Source organism: Pyrgilauda ruficollis, unplaced genomic scaffold (assembly GCF_017590135.1).
Source record: "Pyrgilauda ruficollis isolate IOZ18807 unplaced genomic scaffold, ASM1759013v1 scaffold2, whole genome shotgun sequence".
Taxonomy (NCBI): Eukaryota; Metazoa; Chordata; class Aves; order Passeriformes; family Passeridae; genus Pyrgilauda; species Pyrgilauda ruficollis.
In genome coordinates this window covers 28,895,099-28,914,268 of record NW_024519206.1, presented here as the reverse complement: position 1 = coordinate 28,914,268, position 19,170 = coordinate 28,895,099, and the positions used below count along the sequence as shown (strand labels likewise).

Below are 19,170 nucleotides of genomic sequence, written 5' to 3'. Positions count from 1 at the left end.
CTTGTAGGCTCCCTCCAGGCACTGGAAGACTACAATTAGTTCTCCCCAAAGCCTTCTCTTTTCAAGGCTGAACAATCCCAACCATCTCAGCCTGTCTTTATAGGAGATGTGCTCCAGCCCTTAAGAGCATCTTGTGACTTCCTCTGGACTTATTCCAATAGTTCCTCATCCTTCCTTTGTTGGGTGCCTCACAGCTAGAAGGATTTTATTTTCTCTGAATAATGTCTTTATCTACACTGTATTATAAAATGGACAGAGGAAGACAAGGCAAAAATGAAAACCTCCATTGATGTCCTGCTTAACTACAATAGTGACAAAGATTGCAGGTAGATTTATTCTATTTAGGAGTTTGGGTCTCTTATATTGTTTTCTAGGTGCTGTAGAAAATGGCTGCCCATATTTTCTCTGAAGTGCAGTAAATGAATGATCTCAGTATTTCAAAGATTTCTTTTTTGTCTTGATTTATCTTTTATGTAGCAGAATGACAAGCAATGTCTTGGAAAATAGCAAGGTGTCAAACGGTATTGATTTCATGCTATGGCAGTGACCTAGAAAGTGCTATTTCTCATTGAAAGATTATGCTGTGGTTTTCCCATAAAAATAAGAAGATTCAAGATCTAGGAATGTTTCAGGCTACATAATTATTTAAAAAGGTATATTTTTTCCTTGCTGAAAGGCTATAGAATTGTTCTATGATTAGACAAAATAATCCCCTGAATTGTAACTACCCCAAACGTACACCTTACAGCTCTAATTTGCTTTCTAATGAAATTTCTGAGTAAGGATCCTCTTGTTTTTTAATTCATGTCATTGAAATTTTTTTCATTACTGATTTGGAAAGAGTAAAACACTAGACTTACTGGAGTACTGGCATTTTTAATTTTGCTATTTGAAGTAGGGAGTGATGAACAAGTGAGACTAAAACAAGAATGGATTCTTCCTGTGCAAATTAGTGTTTCCATCATCATGGTTTCCATTCATTCATCATGAATGAAAGTTCCAAATTTTCAAAAGAATGATTTCTAAGTGAAACAGAACAAATTTTCAAAAGCCATCATTGTCTCCCTTCTTATAGATCTGTAAGCTCAGTATCCTACGACAGTTCAGATAAAAATATAAAATCTGTGAACCTACCCCAGCTTTGCTATTTACTGACAATCGTGGGGAATGATAAGAAAGTAAGGCTAACTCATCATGTTGGCTGTCTTTGTGTGCACTAAATGGGAGGTAACTCACTCACCAACTTTGAATAGGGAACTGAAATGTGTAACTAATAAAATGGAAGAAATTACATGAAAAAATAGGCCGATGTTGACTTAAATTCTTTATATTCTTTGAAATATATTGTGCATGTGTCATTCAGAAATAAACTATGTTTTTCATGCTGCTTTCTGTTTCACAGAATAAATTTGTGGAATAAAATGGAATAAAAACAGGAAATATGTTGGAAAATTCATAATTTTTAAAAAAATAAACCTTTGAACTTCAACTTCATTAGTAAAGAAGCTAATACTGTTAGCAATCATTTTTATTTGAAGCAAAATCTTTAACAATTTCCACTTTTACAAGTTCTTAGCATTCTGAATAAAGTTTTATGTCTTCTGCATAAGACATGTCATGTCTTTGTTTCAGTAGCTTGGTCAGTGTGCAGTAGAAGCAGATCAAGTGACTTGTTTAGAAAAGAATGCTTTATGAAATCTTTCACAGCCACCTTTTACCAGCAGTATGCTCTGGCTGGCTGTGCTGATTAAACTTCTAGGCTTTTATGCACAGGAAAGATTCTTGGATGCTCAAAGATATTTGGGCCACATGCTCAGTGATGACTTTACTGTTGCTGAACTTGGAGTTCCCTGCTGACAAAAGTTCACGTACAGTCATTCTTGCTCAGTTTAAATGAGTTGCCCTGTGTGTGGTGTAGAGTACTATGAGGTATAAACCAGAGTATCTCATGACTCACTCGGTTCATGTCACTGGGTCAACTATTTTGTCTGCTGATTGCGTGAATATGTTTAATCACATTAAATTCTGAAACAGCATAAAAATAAAAATAGGAAGCAGATATTGTTTGCAATTGAATTAATTGCACCGTTATTACCTAAAAGCTCCATAAATGCTCCTTACCTTTTTAAGGAAAGTAAATTGTATTATATGCATGTGTTTAGTATCTTTAAAACAATTTTTTAGTTCTAATCTCCTTCTAATTTGTAAGTCTATTGATTTCATAGTATATTGCACTATTTGTCGTTAAAAGACAGTACATGAAATAAACGGAGCATTGTAGGAAAAAACATTTATCCAGTGCCTATTTTTCTGCCATAATAAAAAGTGCAAATAATAAATGTAATAAAATTCAGGATATAGCCAATAACTATTAAAAATGAACAGTTTAAACAAAGGTGTGAATAATAACTCTGAATAGCAGTTATTCAGCAGTTTTAATACACCACTCTAGTTCCAGTATGACGTAATGTTGCCTGTAATCTACTAACATGCTGTTATTTTGCTCCTTCCCTAAAGATAATTCATTATTCTTTCATAAAGTACTGGCCACAAAGTTCTGTTTATTTCAAAAATAATGCCATATTGTGGAAATCATGTTTGATTTCTGAATTCCTCACTCCTTCAAAAGGGCAAAATATGTAATTATCAGTAACTCCTCTACTCCTAATCTAGTATCAAACCAAATTCTGAATCCCAATGGAAAAGCAGGGTTTTATTCAGCAAGTTATTTAATGATATGAAGAACTGTGAGCATGTGCACATTTATGGGGATGTGAGATTTTTCTATCTACTTAGATTGAATGGAGATGCAAATGTACTTAAATTCTTCCAGTGAATTCAGAGTGTTTCCAAGATTTCACAGTGGGGAAATTTGTATGAATCCAACATTTTCATAACTTATTTATAGCATGTACCTGAAAATAAATATTTTGAAGGAGAAAAAATGATCCTCGAACCACTAAAGGTTACATGCATCAGCAACAAAATGAACGAAATAGTAATCTTCCCCAAATTACACAGCTTGGGGACTCAGAGTGGAAGAAGACACATTTAATTGATGCTCACAGACTGCTTCTGATGACTGGCTGATGGCTGCCCTGCCTGCTCAGAGTGACCACCATTCCTTTGCCATGCTGATCTGCTCAGCAGCACATTCAGCTGTAACACAGCGTGTTTCTCCTTCATCCTTTTGACTATTTGTTTCTTTGCTTGCTTGGAAAAGCCAGAAGGCAAATCTGAAACTGAGATGTAGGATAATATTGTTTGCTGCTCTTTGCAACATTGACTAAAAGTCTTGTCTCTTGCTTGTTAGAAATGGTTATAGGGCAGTCTGTCTTGCAAAACTAGTGTTTCTATCTCATGGCCTAGATGTGACTATTGTGTCACATCTCTTTAACTTTTCTTAAGCATGATGTAAAAAATGTTTTCTAACTCTTCTTACATAAAAAAATGAGGAAAGGAATGCTAGCACTTAATTTTTACAAACTTTTCAAAGGATTTGTAGGTGAAGACTCTTTGAAACCTAGTTGAAATTTACAATGACTGTTTATCAATTACAGAAGGCCAAAGTCTTGTCTAAGTAATATGAATGTACTAAATAAAGAAAATATTTCTTCTTATGCTTCAAAGTCTTTTCTTTTAAATGTGCTTAACAAAATCTCCTGGTTCAATGTAAGCCTCCTGCATTATGGTAAAAACCATAATATCTATTTTAACCTTCATAGCATTGTAGTTGTCACACTTTTTCAACAATTGCATTGATGAAGGAAATTTTATTGATTGCCTGTTTAACTTGTCTTTCATAAACATTTTTTAAATGCTCACATTTGAACCTTATTTTTGTTCAGTAGCCACAAAAGAGTTTTTTACAAGGATGGCTTTTGTACAGTGCCAACTTTTTATCTTTTGTATGTCATCAATCACAGCTATAATAATCATAACCACAGTTTAATGAGGATATTAGGACAGGGAGAGAAGACATCATCTCTGCTATTACAAGTATGTAGAGCTAAGTCTTCCAATCTCCATGCATAGTAGTTATGAAGAAGCTGCATTCTGTTTTGAATGATCAGTCTCTGCAAAACTAGATCTAGTTTGAATTTGGAAATGTGTGGGAATATTTTTCCTGCAAGTGCTTTTCAGAAAGGGTATTATTTTGGGTTTACCTGCTTTAAATATAATTTAACTATTCCCTACAGCTAAAGTATCCTGTTTATTTTCCTGGGTAGAGCAGGGAGAAAGCATCCATTGTAAATCTTGAGAATTTTAACCAATTAGTTGCATTGGTGTAGTGCTGCACTTTTAATTATAAAGAAAGGCAACCACATAAGGCATCAGATCATCCTGTTGATGTGATGACATTAAAATGTCCAATGACGTGCAAATGCTAACACCTGTAGCAGCTGAATGAGTTTTAGGGTTATCTAAGACTGAGGCAATGCTGCCGCCTAATGATGGGAGTATATAAGATGCATTATAGCAATGTTGCTTGTTTGGCAGGCAGGCAAGGCTTGTGACATCAATTGAAGACTATAAGTGAAATTAAAAGCAATAAAAATTGGCCCATGGACTAGACTACATGATTTGATGGTGTGCCAAGACATTTATTTCATTCAAAACTAAAAGCAAAATAAAACCCCTGTAAATTGCATCAAGTCTGTAAACATTTTGTTTTCTGTGTATTAATGTCTTTTATGATTATAAAAAGAATGATACTCCACTTTTTTCCTATTTTGATACATGAGCTTTTTTATTTCATGTATTTCCTAATGCTTACCATTATAGCTATATCATTATAATATATATCTGAGAAATTTTATTGTTCTCTGAAGAATCCTAATACAGTTTTCCCCTAAATGTTTTTATTTCAGAATAAGAAATTGCATTAATGTCTCAATACTACATTGCTCTATGCATCACTGGCCTTCTTTATTTAGAGCAGTTTAAAGTAGTCTGGTGGCTGATAAGAATATTAATAGTATTACTGTCAAGTTAATTCATAGACCCATAAAGAGCAATAACACTTGTGTAAGGCATCTGCCAATGTAATCTGTGACAGCTTGTACAACCAGCAGATCAAAACTGAATCTAGCCATGCAGTACCTGCTCCTTCAATTCTTCTGATAGATCTTTCAGTTTGTGGTCTATAGTGAAACGTAAAAAAAGCAGAGAACTTGCTCTTATTACCTCACTTTTTAGCTGTATTATCTTTTCAACTTGAAATGGCAATGAAAAGGCATAGAAAATCCAAAAATTTTTATTGATTTGTGCCTTACTCTTACAAAGGAATTGATGTTAAATTGGTCAACTCTTGAAAAATTATAACTTGGCAAAAAGTAATAAACTGTAATTAAAACATTATGAAGGCATTGACTGGTTAGCAGGCATCACATTAAAACTTTATAATTATAAAAAATATGATTAGAGCAATACATTTAATGTACTTAAAGCTTGTGCTAAAATTTGTTCTGCCTTTTTTTTTCAATGGGAACTCATATTTCTTTTGTAGGTGTTCAATTTTTTTTTTTTTTTTTTAATATTCTATTCCTCTCAGCTGGGCTGACTTCCAGCAATCAGCATCTTCACAATGAATTCACATCAAAGCAACTGCCTGAGATCTAAATCTCCCTTCTGCTTCTTCACAACAGGTGCAGGAGGTTGGTCTCCATCAGACAGTGATCATTACCAATGGCTGCAGGTGGATTTTGGGAATAGGAAGCAGATTAGTGCTGTTGCAACTCAAGGCAGGTACAGCAGCTCCGACTGGGTTACTCAATATCGGATGCTCTACAGTGATACAGGGAGAAACTGGAAACCATACCACCAGGATGGAAACATTTGGGTAAGTAATTGCTATGGAATGGAGGTGTGTGCTGTAGTGATGTTTATTGTCAGTGGGTTTTTTTGAGTTCTATTACTTGTACAACGCTTCAGTGTTTTATCAGGGCAGAACAGAGCTTTGCTCATAACACAGTTATTTGGAATGCAGCTGCTGTCAGGAGAGCTATCCCCAGATTAGCAAACCCATTTTGGGATGACAGTATTTAGCAGAACATTAAAATTTTTTGGTTGCTGGTATTACTCAAGGGGTCTGTTATGCTTTACCTTCTCTTTCCTTTTAACTAATTTTGTGGAGTGAGATAAAATAGTGGTTTTAAAAATTCTTCTGTTAAAATTTTGGAAGGCAATTTCTCCTTGTGTGTACATGTGCTGGAGAGCAATTTTATCATGTATATAATGTTTTCCATACAGGTGCTGTAGGGATGTGTTTCTTTCAGCTGGGATGAACAGAATTTTCTTCATAGTAGCTAATATGGGGTTGTGTTTTGGATTTTTCTGGGAAGAGCGTTGCTAATTCAGGGATGTTCTCCTTATTGCTGAGCAGTGCTTGTATAGCCTGAAGGCCTTTTCTACTTCTTACCCTTCTCCAGCAAGTAGGCTGTGGGATGGCCAGACAGCTGCCTGGCCATGGGAAGTGGTGGATGAGTTCCTTTATGACTTTGCTTGGGCATGGCTTTTGCTTTACCTATGAAACTGGCTGTATCCCAACCCATGAGTTTTCTCACTTTTCCCATTCTCTCTCTCATGCCACTGTGGGGGAGTGAGTGAACAGCTGTGTGGTGCTTAGCTGCTGGCTGGGGTTAAACCCTGACAATGGGTATTTATGCTATAAGCATTTTAGGAAAAAGCATATAATTTGGCTTTGTTTCTTATATTTTTTATGGACAAACTGCTAATTTCATTCTTGTTGAAAACACTAGCCTTCCATTTTGCTGACAAAAAAATGATAGCTATTACTTTACATGACTATACTCAGCATTTCTTTCAGATGGCATACTTTCTCGAAAGTATACTTTGAAAGCAGAAAAATGTTATTATTCTTTCTGAAACCAAATTAAGTGATTAGCTATTATGTCAAAGCAGACAAGATTTAACACAGTGATATTTTAGATTCAAGTTTTTGCTGGATGCATCTTTTATTGAGGTCTGTTTTTAAAAATGAATGTCAATTATAGAGCTAAGGTGAATGTTTTTTTTCTGTATAAGAGAAATTCAGTTAATATGTGGAGAGTGTAGAAACAGTCATTTTTTATTACAGTATTGATTTATTGAAAAAATGTCTTCCATGTGCCAGATAGGATTCTGAAAGAGGGAGAACTTAAAGCTGAGGAGGTAGACAACCTTGAAGAGAAAAAATACTGGATTTTGTTTAGATTCCTTAGAACTTGGATATGAATATGATTCATCAAGGTAGAGGACAACTTAAGCTTGATGAATGACAATGCTTAAGCTTGATGAATATAAAAATTTCTCTTTTAAGGCCACTTACTGTAAACACTAATGCTATAAATATTTTTATATACTTACTCTAAATGTATAAAAGCTTCTCCAACAACTACTGTTGAAGTCATCAAGAGTGGTAGAGAGCTTTGCAGCTGGCTGAGTGAATAATATATAAAGCAGAATAGTTAGACTGAGGAAAAATATGTTCTTAATAACTTTTGGTGATGCCTAGTTTGGTTGATTAATCACAGCTGTGATTTCTTGTTTTCAAAGCAGACCAGCTTTCCAAATGAGGGCTTTGTAGCAAGTCTTTATTCTTATACTGTCACTTAAAACAAAAATATTGATAGCTTCTTCATGCAAGAGCATTTCCTTTTTCTCTTTATTAGCACTTATGCATGCTTGGTGGATTCAGGGGAATACTACTGGTCTGTTGTTGACAATTGACATCACTTGCAAAATAGTGTGATGAGCCACGCAGGTCTGCTGCTTTTATTTGGAATGCTGTCTTTGGATGTATGTTAGCAAGCTGGTTGCTGCAATACTGCTATGGTTCATGTCCTAAAATTTTTATCCAATATTAGAAAAGCAGATTAAAAAATAAATGCTACCTTATCCCTGCTTTCTTTTAAGAGAAAAAAGTGGCCTGTTACCAAAAAAATAAAAAGGCCACTGTTCTTGACTCTAATTCTAGTTTGCATAAAATAGTATTGCTTTGGTGGTTAAGTGATGTCTCAGCTTTGGTTTTATCTTGGAAACACTGTTTATTAGTTATTCATAAATATTCATCTTAACATGTTCCCAAAACAGGGGAAGTGCCTGAGCATGGAGAAATTCTGTGGTTCTGTTGTAGTGGCAGTGTCACAAGGAGACAGACTTCCCTTATGAGAAAACAGAATGGTGTAGATTTTCCATCAAATATTCCACCTAGTGTCAATTTGCACAAAAAATAAAAGCAGCGGTGCTGTTAGGACCAGAGTAGACAACATAAGCCAAGTATCTACCGTAGGCATTTTAAACTCATAAAATCGATTCTTCCTGACTGAAATGACTGTGGCTACCTTAAAAATCTCACAGTTCTGGTGCCCTTAAAAATATTTTTAGAAATAATTTATTCTTTACCTTTAGATTTGTATCTTTTAAGAGATTTATCAACAGGAGAAATACACTCTGCAGCCTTTGTTTAAAAACCCTCTTCCATCATCCCTATGCCTGAATGTCATTGTTTTCTGACAACAGTAAATTTAAAATTAAATGCAAAAGCAAATTAAAAGAGGAAAAGCGAAGTGCAAAGTTCAACAATATTTAAGACTAAAGTAGTTCTGATATCAATTGACATAGAGGATAAGATGTGAGAAACAAAGGGAAATAAAGCTAAATAGATGAATTGGAGAGAGAGAAAAGGAGAAACAATTTGCAATAGAGATCTAGTCAGGAACAAACCATTGTAATCTGCATAAAAGGCTGAAGTGAACTCTTCTGTATGCGTTAGTCAGGGAGGAAAAGGAGTTGTATAATTACCTCCTAAGTAGGAGAGAAATCAAAAGGCTCTCAGGAAGTCTGTGATGGGGAAAGTGCTTTCAAGGTGAATTTAGAGTAAGCTTCCCAGTTCTGTGAAATAGATTTTGTGACCCCACCCCTCCTGGGCTTTTGGATATTTTCAATTTTCATGAATTTTAATAAGATGAGTGAATGTGGCCTCTTTCCATAAAATGCCTAGCAACTAGAGAATTTTGATCACCTCTCCTACCTTCACTCTTGTAGCCTGAGATTCTAATTTTGATAGGTCATGAGGTTTCCCTTTATATGTCAATCCACTGGGGTGTTTCATGTATACAAAAAAAACCGCACTTTATTTTGGTATACATGCTCATTTTAGTTTCTGTATCAATGCTATTTGTCTAATGAACACATACCAGACATGATTCTACATATAATACTGTTTCTATTTGCTAACTCAGCTATAGATTATATAAATATCTCATGTTAAGCATAATGCAAATATATTCTACTATAAGCTATAAGACATTTTTTGAAACATTGAGACACAAATTTTATGCATCAGTCACAGAGGCTCAGCGTGTCTAACATTAAAATTTTTCCTAAAGGAAATTGGAAGATACTTGCTAGAATTGAAGAGATCTTATGAAGTATTGTCTTCTAAAATTTGATTACTCTAGTAGAACTTGATATCAGCTCTCAGCCATCTCATAATTTTATTCTTGGTGATATCAAAGACACAGAATCAGAGAATAAGCTGAGTTGGTAGGGACCCACAAGGGTCATAGAGTCCAGGTCCTGGCCCTGAACAGCACCCATCCCCAAGAGCCACACCATATGACCCAGAGTATTGTCCAAATACTTCTTGAACTCTGTGAGGGCTAGTGCTGTGACCGATTCCCTGGGCAGACAGTTCCAGTGCCTGACCACCTTTTTCTAATACCCAGCCTAAATCTACCCTGACACAACTTCAGTCTATTCCCTGGGGTCCTGTCACTGGTCACCACAGAGCAGAGATCAGCATCTGCCCCCCTCTTCCCCTCACAAGAAAGTTGTAGACTGCAGTGAGGTCACCCCTCAGTCTTTTCTGTGCAAAACAGACCGAGTGACTTCAGCCGCTCCTCATAACACTTCCCCTCAAGGCTCATCACCATCTTAATTGCTCTCCTTTGGACACTGTCTAACACCTTCATATCTTTCTTATATTGTGGTACCCAAAACTGCCCCCAGCACTGGAGGTGAGGCCTCCCCAGAGCAGAGAAGAGCGGGACAATCCTCTCCTTTGCCCAGCTGGTGATGCTGTGCCTGATGCACCCAGAACACGCTTGGCCCTCCTGGCTGCCAGGGCACTGCTGACTCACATTCAGCTTGCCATCGACCAGGACCCACAGGTCCCCTTCTGCAGCGCTGATTTCCAGCATTTCATTGCCCTGTCTGCCCACACATCCCAGGTTGTTCCACCCCAGGTACAAAATCTAGCACTTTCTTCTGATAAACTTCACATTGTTGGTAATTACCCAGCCCTCCAATTTGTCCAAGTCTTTCAGCAGGGCCTCTCTGCCCTTCACTGGAGTCAACGGCTCCTCTCAGTTTTGTATCATCTGTGAACTTTCTTAATGTCCTTTCTAGTCCTGTGTCCAAGTCATTTATGAAGATGTTGAAGAACACAGGGCCAAGGATGGAGTCCTGCAAAACTCCACTAGTGACAGGTCACCAGTCTGATGTCACTCCATTCACTGAAACCCTTTATGGCCAACCCCTAAGCCAGTTGCTCACCTGTCACATCATGTGTTTGTCCAGCTGTGGACTGCACATTTTGTCCAGAGGGATACCAGAAAATATCAAAAGTTTTACAAAAATCAAAAAATATTATGGTAATTATGAGGGGAAAAAAAAGGGAAAGGTAGAGTGCAGACTCTCTGCACATGACCTCCAAATTATATTCTGTACCTGATTCTTATCTTCAGCCTCAGTGGACATCAGTGGAGCTGCAAAGATATGGATGAAAGCAGATTTTACCTTATTACAGAAAATTTAGATGTTGACAAAATGGCTGCTGTTACAATTGAAAGCAGTTATGTATTTCTGATATTGTTGTTTTTCTTTCAGTTTAATTAAACTTAGAGTGTATTATGGATAACGTCTGCTTTGGTATTATTTTTATTGTTGAAAAGATATTGAGTGAGTACATAGTTTTCACCATGAATAATGATTTTTGAAAAGGAATTTAATTTATGTACTTACCTACTGTCTTTAAACCTTTTTTTTTATTTTAATACTTCTGAGTCTCTTCTCTGTTTTAGGTGAAATAGGAATTCACTGAGTTAACTGTAAAATGAACTTTGCATTTCTCTGGGAGATGAGGAATAAACTACTGTTTGAGCAATATATTCTCTTCATTTACGTGAAAAGAATTTACATGGTTCCCCTTGGTATTGAAGGAAGCTGCTACAGCACAGTGGAGTTAGTTTTTACAGGAAAACAAGCTCTTAGCATTTCAGAATATTTTACTACAGGATTGAGCCAAAAGTCATTGTGAAAGAAGCTCAAGTGAGTTAGATAATTAACTTTTTCAAGCTATGCGAGACTTCAGATGTTTGATACTCTTGGGTGCCTTTGGAAATACCAACCATCAGACAGGCCTAAAGTAACATTTAATGACTAGATAGATATAAGGAAATCATATGCAGCTCTACCTAGCTGAAATTATGTGGGAGCCATCTGCTCAGAGTTTCTGCTCATACTGACATGCATTTTCTGGTGAGATTATTCCAAGAAAAAGTTGCAAGGCTTATCACATTCCCAAGTCCCTTCCACCTGCAACATTTTCAGCTAACAAAGGACTTAGTGCATACATCTTGGAATACAATAATTTGTGTGTAGCCACTACAATTGAAGAGGAATAAATTCTGGCATCCACCCACTATGTTAGGACATGCAAGAATTATTTGCTTTGTGAAATCTGTCACTGCTTTTTCCCCTGGGAGGCAACTTATGTCTACGACCCCCAAGTGAATATTAATGAAGTATGATATGAAACATTTCTTGAGTTTCATATTTAATGCTGGGGTTTTTTTGTGTTTATTTCACAAGATCTTACCTGGCAACTTACATCATAGAAGGATTTACTGGGTTAATGGGCTTATAGGCCTGGAAATTTTGTCCTTTTTTTAAGTACTTCTATTGAATTACATTATTTTATTAAACCAATTTAGTTTACATGACATTATACTTTTTTGTAGTTATGGGAACACTTAGAAAATATGAAATGTGATTAGAATGGTCTGTGACCTGCCATTTGCTGTTTCTGGGCTGTTATAGAATATCAGATACTGTGCAGACCTATTTAAACATGACAAAGTGGTTTGATATATTAATCAGTGCAAAAGTTTTGGCTTGTGTTTATAAGTCTTTTGGAAATGTTGTTTTCTATGTAATGACTCCCTGACTTATCCTATCTGGAAGGATTTTGTCTGGTATCTTGCTGTTTCCTTAGCAATGTCTCAAGGTTACCAGTGTCATAATCAATGGATTTTAATCCTCTGCATAATTTATTACTAGAAATGCCTTTTTTCCTCTTTTTTTTTTTTTTTTTTTTTTTAAACTTTGATGGTGGGAGTAGCAAGGGGGATAATTTTCTTTTTTCTCCTGGAATTTCCTGTGTGACTCTTGTTAATTTCATTGTGCCTTACCCTGCCTGGATGCTATGCCTCTGAGGACCGGTCTGACATAACTTTATCTTATAAAGATTGCTCCTTTCACTTGCAACAGCCTATATCACCTTTATGGGTGTATTGAGAGAATGAGGAGTCGTAACTCCCCCCAAGACACTTTGTCTCACCACTTAGTGGACATTGCTGACCTATACATTGAGGGCCTCTGACTGAAAGGGTATGGGCACAGAAAAATATTTATTTTCCTGTAGTGAACCTAAATTCTCTTATAGATCTAATGTAATAGTCTCCACTATTATGTCAAATAAATATGATAAAGTTTTGGTAGGACACCTTTAGAAATTCAGGCAGTTGCTGAAACGGAATTTTTAGAAGCCCTGAAGAAAAGAAAGTTATAGATAAGCATCAATGCTATCTGGATGAAGCCTGTTTTCTAATCTACTCTTTTCCATGTGAAATCTGTTAAGAGAAACTGTGAAGATTTTTAAATGAATTTAGAGAAACATACTTGGGGTTATCTGAAATATCACAGCGAAAAATATCTATGCCAAATGCTGTCACAGCCACAGACTGTATTTGTATTAAAATGTCAGAAGATCTGATAGCCTTTTAAATGTTGGAATCCTAAGATTAACACCAAACTGGGCTAAACGGTAATGCTAGTTTAAACTACTGACTTAAAAAAAAAAAAATAGTTACTTATGCGTCTCTAACTAATAATGTATTTTAGGTATGAAACTATATCCTGCCTATAAGACCTTCTCAGCATATTTTTGCTTAGAATCTTTGAAATCATATTTTTTGCAGGAAGAAAGACCGTTAGTACTATTTTTAACAGAGACATGGGGTTGTGAGTTTGCTTATAACTTTAAATAACATCTTTAAATGGAAAATAAGCTGGCATTTGGAAATTGATTGATCAGATGGAAAGTTATTATTTTCAATCTAAGGTGCTATTTCTGTTACTGAAAGAAAGGTTCTATAGCTGTGTTAGGTTTTCCCCAGAAGCATAAGGGGAAAAATTTTTAATCTGTCAAAGAATATGCCAGGTAGAGAGAAGACAAAATTCCTCCTGGTGTGGTGGCAGACAGCATCCCATCCCTCCCCTCTTTCTGTACAAGCCATTAAAAATATTAGGATAACATATGAGAGGTATGCAGAGTACTCTGGTAGAACATTTCCTTTCTAAAGGATTATTTTTTAATCTGTTGTTTTTAGCATGAGGACTACTTGTCTGTTTATGTTAAACCATCCCATTTTAAAAACAGACATCTAAAGGCAGGCACCTAAATCCAGTTTTTAGCTCTCAAATTATTTGGTTTTCAAATACTTGAGTGTCATCATCTCACAATGAATACAATGCACAGATCCCTAAGCCAGCCCAAAAGACTACATGGTGTACCTAATCAGCTCAGCTGTGATAACAGTCATAGTCATGGCTCCATGGCATCACATCTAGGCTAACATATCTTTGTTGAGTGCATCAATAGTCTCTTAAAAATCCTAGCATAGTTATCTAGGTCACCCTTAATATCCTCCAGGAAGCCTTAACACATGCTTAGATGACAGAACCAGAGGTGAATTTTCAAAGATTATACATTTTTATGGTATGGTTTTCTCTCTAGAAACACTTTTGAATGTCTAGATTAAGTCTACTGAACATGACCAAAGAAAATGGACTGTAGTGATTTCCTTGTGGCTTGTCAGCCCTCTTTTGTTTGGCTACAGTGTATAAATATATCTAATAATCTATGAGACTCTTAGAAGGACAGCATATGACCAAAAGTTTGCATTAGGGCACTTTTATTGTTGATAGATACTGATTTTTAATTTTATATCATGTATTGGATAAAATCGTCACAGCAGGGTAGTATAGCTAATGTCTCATTTGATAAAAGTATGGCTAGAAATAGAAATTCTAGTTATCTCCACAGATGTAAAAAAAAAATCAAAAAAAGGTTTTTTTTGATTTTTGATATTTGATTTGCTTTAAGTTCAATTAAAAAATGTAGAATTACAAAGCATGAGTCTTGCTTCTTATGTAGTCATTATATTTTGTTATGTTAAAAGACTTCTTCAATGTATTTGCCTTACATAATGGAATAACAAGTTCAGGGTGCTGCACCTGGGTCAGAGCAACCCCTGCTATTAACACAGGCTGGGGGACGAACAGATGGAGAGCTGCCCTGGGGAGAAGGACCTGGGGGATGCTGGCAGATCAGAGATTGGACATCACCCAGCAATGTGCATCTGCAGCCCAGAAAGCCAAACACATCCTGGGCTGCATCCAAAGCAGTGTGGCCAGTGGGGCAAGGGAGGGGTTCTGTCCTCTACTCCTCTCTGGTGAGATCCCACCTGCAGTGTTGCATCCAGAGCTGGGGCTTGAAGCAGAGGAAAGACATGGAAGTGTTGGAGTGAGTCCGGAGGACACTGAGGTGGTTAAGAGGATGGAACACATGTTTTTTGAGGAAAGGCTAAAATATTTGGGTTTGTCCAGTCTGGAAAAGGAAAAGCTTCAGAGTGCCCTAATTGCAATCTTTCAATACCTGAAAGGAGCCTACAAGAAAGATGGAGAGGGACCTTTTACCGGAGCATGTAGTGACAGAACGAGGAGGAATGCCCTTAAATGGAAGAAGAGTAGGTTTAGATTGGACATTAGGAAAAAAATTCTTTACTGTGAGGGTGTTGAGGGACTTGAGCAAGTTGCCCAGAGAAGACATGCCCTATCCTTGGACCTGTTTAAGGCCAGGTTGGATGGAGCTCTGAGCAACCTGGTCTGGTGACAGCAGGGAAGTTGGAACTAGATGGCATTTAAGGTCCCTTTTAACCCAAACCATTCTATGATTCTTTGAATGCACGTAGATGTAAAATATCTAATCTGTCAAGAACTTCCTTAGTTTCTTCCTAGTTTTTCCACCATGAAGCTCAAGAAGTTGCCCAAAGAGGTTTTGAGGGAGCTGAACCAAGCAACATGATTAAGTTCCTTACAGGCTATTGATTCTAGATGATGTCTGAGATTTGTCCAAACAGCTAACTGTTGAAATGAAGAGGCAATCAACTCTAATATATTGTGTTTGATGCATATGGCCTTTATTTATCTTTTTAATTTACAGCTGGCTTCAGTTTCTGTGGTGAGATGCATCATAGAATATCCCTAAATGGTAGGAAACTTCAGATATTAGTTCTAAATTCAAGGCAAACCCCATTGGTAGCACCAATAGTTTTCATTTTCTTTTTTATAGTGCATATGAAAAGTGATTTAAGTTCTGATCCATGAAACGCTCCTGTGCCCACCTTCAAATGTTGAATTTAAGGTAATGAAACTAAATGTTTAAAATTAAGTTTACATGATCATAGAACATTTCCAAGTGTGTTGGTAAAATATTTACAAAAAAAAGGAGCAATGGTCTGACTGAAATTCTTTGTGCAGTACCATATGACATAATAAAAACCTTAGTTTTTACCTCAGGAAATGTTCTCAACCTTTCTTTGCTCAGCCCTGGCAAAAATGAAACTGTGCACAAAGCTGTGGTGCTTCAGTCTGGTGCTTATTTGATGGATTTTTAAAAAGGTTTTTGGTTCTTCCTTAATTAATTAATTTCCTTTTAGATTAGTTGTTAATTAATTAAACTGAAAGGTACTCCTATTAGGAGAACTCTTAGCTTGACGCTGTTACGCATTGCAAATACTAAAATCCTTATACTGGGAGATGGTCATAGACAGCACTTTACTTTTCTCTATAATATGCCCTGTGAATATTTGTGTTTGGTGAAATAGATGAGATTGTGCTGGCACATGAAAGACGTGGTTGTGGCAATTCAGGTGGAACAAAGGCCTTTTGCTGTACTGCTTCTGTTGCCTGGGAGGTGTGGTATGAACAGAGCATAGCTTGTAAAAGTTGTCTCCCATTTGCCTCTTGGCTGATTAGGTGTTATCTCTCTGCTGGGATTACCTGGGAGTGATGGCTGAATCAATGAGCATTCACTTCAAAGTATATTTTCGGGCTTGTCTATATGTGGAATTGTACTTTTAGTGGCTGGTTCTCCCTACAGAACTGGTACTTGCTAAGTGGGGAGACTGGAGACTGAGATTTGCATAAGAAAAGGTGAGATAATGCATAGTGGGGGGCCTGACAATTTAAGGCCAAGTGCCTGACTTTAAAATCACACAGTTGCTCAAATTATTAAAAAAAAAAAAAAAAAAAAAAAAAAAAAAAAAAAAAAAAAAAAAAAAAAAAAAAAAAATTACTTCACAAATATATGTGATTTGAAGCCCCCTTAATGCTAAGAAGTTCACTCCTTCCTTTATGAAAATCAATGTAAAAAGAAGGAAATACCTTAATTTCTTTGGCAGTGTAAAAACTGATGAGTTTGAGAGGAGAAATTAATTTTTACAGGGAAATTTGACAATGCTGCTGCTGATACACTGTGTGACTGTGACTGTATAGATAACTTCAGCCTGAGGGTTCCTAATCTGACATCTTTCAGGAGTGGTAAATTGACATAAAAAATATGAAAAAGTTAGATTTGGTCTAAGAACACTCCATTGTGCTATTTATTAAATTTTCTTCTTTTCATGTATGTTTTACTTTTTAAAAATATTCTCAAACTTCTTAAGATATAGAATAGCACAATGTTTATTGTTCAGAAGGGCACACAAAGAAGCTCTTGCCTTTTCGGTGGAACTTAATTCCTGTTGGGTTCAATAGAAAGCATGAAGTAAAATGTGCTTAACATTTTCCTGAACAGTGCTGCTTTTGTATCATCATACAGACTGTACTCTTGGCAAAATTTGTAAAAACTGTTTTTATACAACAATTTGTTAAATATATAGTTGCTATTTTAGTTGTGATATTGTCTCTCACTCCCTTTTATAATGTTCTTATGTACACAGATTATGAGTTAATCTTTACTGAAATCTGTTTCAGTAATGTGAATGAAAATAAAAAGTAAACTGCATGAGTTTTCTGAATTGCAATACAGCAGTGTTAGATATAACAAATGTGTTCAAGTGAAGCATTGATGTGGATTAATAGTGCTGTAACTCTAATTTCTTGTGGACAAATAGAGGAAAACTTGTTTTAATTTATTTCCAGTCTCTCAAATGTATCTATCACGTTGGTTTTACATACATAAATTTACAAAAAAATAAATTTACTAAATTGACATCATAGGAACATACAAAGTTATAATAATATTTTTATTTGTGCAATTACAGACGAAACTGGTTAATACTGATCTTTAAAACCTAATGTGGAACCATTCCTCCGAACTCTTCTTGACTTCAGCGCAAAATACCACAACAAGAGAATAAGTCTTGACTGCTCTGGCTATAAAGTTTTGTCTTACCTAAAGTTTAAGCCAGTTTGAATGTGCTTGGTAATATCCCCAGCCATCATGATCAGCTGAAAATTATAATTTTTTGTTTTTAATACTGGCACAAAAGTCACTGGCTATACTGGATGCTGGGTTGTGTTAGATGCTTGTTTTAATTAGCGTATTTTCTAGTGTGTTTAGTTAAAAGTTAAAGAAATGCTTGGTGAACACTTGTCTGTGGATTCTTCCTAATGAGACCACCCACAGGAAGAAATTCTTCCTGTTTGGAGGATTACATGCATGGTCAAAATCTTAGGAAGTGTCAAAATAATTGTTTTGCAAACTCTTTTTTTTCAGAGTATTGTTCTGAGTTTGTTTTGCAAATTCAGAAAACTGTAAAGTATAATAGGTTTCTTAGTCTCAGGTCCAGCTACTGAAAATACTAGAAGAAAACTTATACAATGAATCGCCATTATCCTGAAGCTTATTTTCTTGCTTAGATTGTAAACTAAGCAGATTCTAGGAGGAAGTTACTTTACAAAAAAAGCAAAATGTATATTTCTAGAAAGAATAACACACAGACTCTTTTCCAAATCCAGCTAATTGCTTGTACAGAATGATTTGCAAAGCAAAACCCTTTTAAACTTCAAAACATTGACATTGATTGGATGAAGAGGAAAGATATTCTATCCAGCTCATCACTTACTTGACCTCTGTTGTTTATTTCTTTTGAAATATTTAGAAAAATCCGATCAGACTCTGATGTGTGACTTTTTTCCCTGTACTTTGTTACAGTATTTCAGTGCTACGGTAGGAAAAAGTTGGTGCCAGTCGAGGATGGGTTCAGTCTTTTTTAATAAAAAACTTTTTCAGCTTTATTATCCATATAATAGATTTACTGGAAACCAAGCACAGTTTTGTACATACACTTTTCCTATTCCCATCAGGCCAGCCTCTTTAATTCATGACAGATTTTACCAAAATGCGAGAGAGAGAAAAAAAAAGGTGGAGAGGAAGAGCACTGTTGGACAAATATACTCAAGATGTGCCTCTCTAAAGCAGTGTTTTCAAAGCAATAAAATGTTCATATCCATAAATTGAGTAAGTCTTTAAGTGCTTAAAGATAGAAGGCAAAGCTGCTGACTGGCGCTGTTGGTAAATTTCCTTAGAGAAAGTGAGTTCTGGTTGGGAGTAACTGTAATGCATACTTAAGGCTTTTGATACTTCGAGATTATAACTACATTCACACTCTTTTTTTTTTTTTTTTTTTTGTTGTTGTTGTTTAGATATAGAAAAGATGGGTCACAGGTTTTTTAGCAGAGGTAAGGGACTGGGTTAATATTTAGTTAAAACTGAAATAGTAAAGGCAGAGATGAAATTCTCTCAGTATACTGGGG

At 35.9% G+C, this 19,170-nt stretch overlaps 1 protein-coding gene across 1 annotated transcript in view; it reads left to right on the top strand.

Moving 5' to 3' along the window:
* CNTNAP2 (contactin associated protein 2) overlaps positions 1-19,170 on the top strand; it is a 1,012,072-nt gene that overhangs the window by 339,127 nt on the left and 653,775 nt on the right. Inside the window, exon 3 of the mRNA XM_041466404.1 lies at positions 5,649-5,842. Coding sequence (XP_041322338.1) covers positions 5,649-5,842 — 194 coding nt within the window. The remainder of the gene's footprint in view (positions 1-5,648; positions 5,843-19,170) is intronic.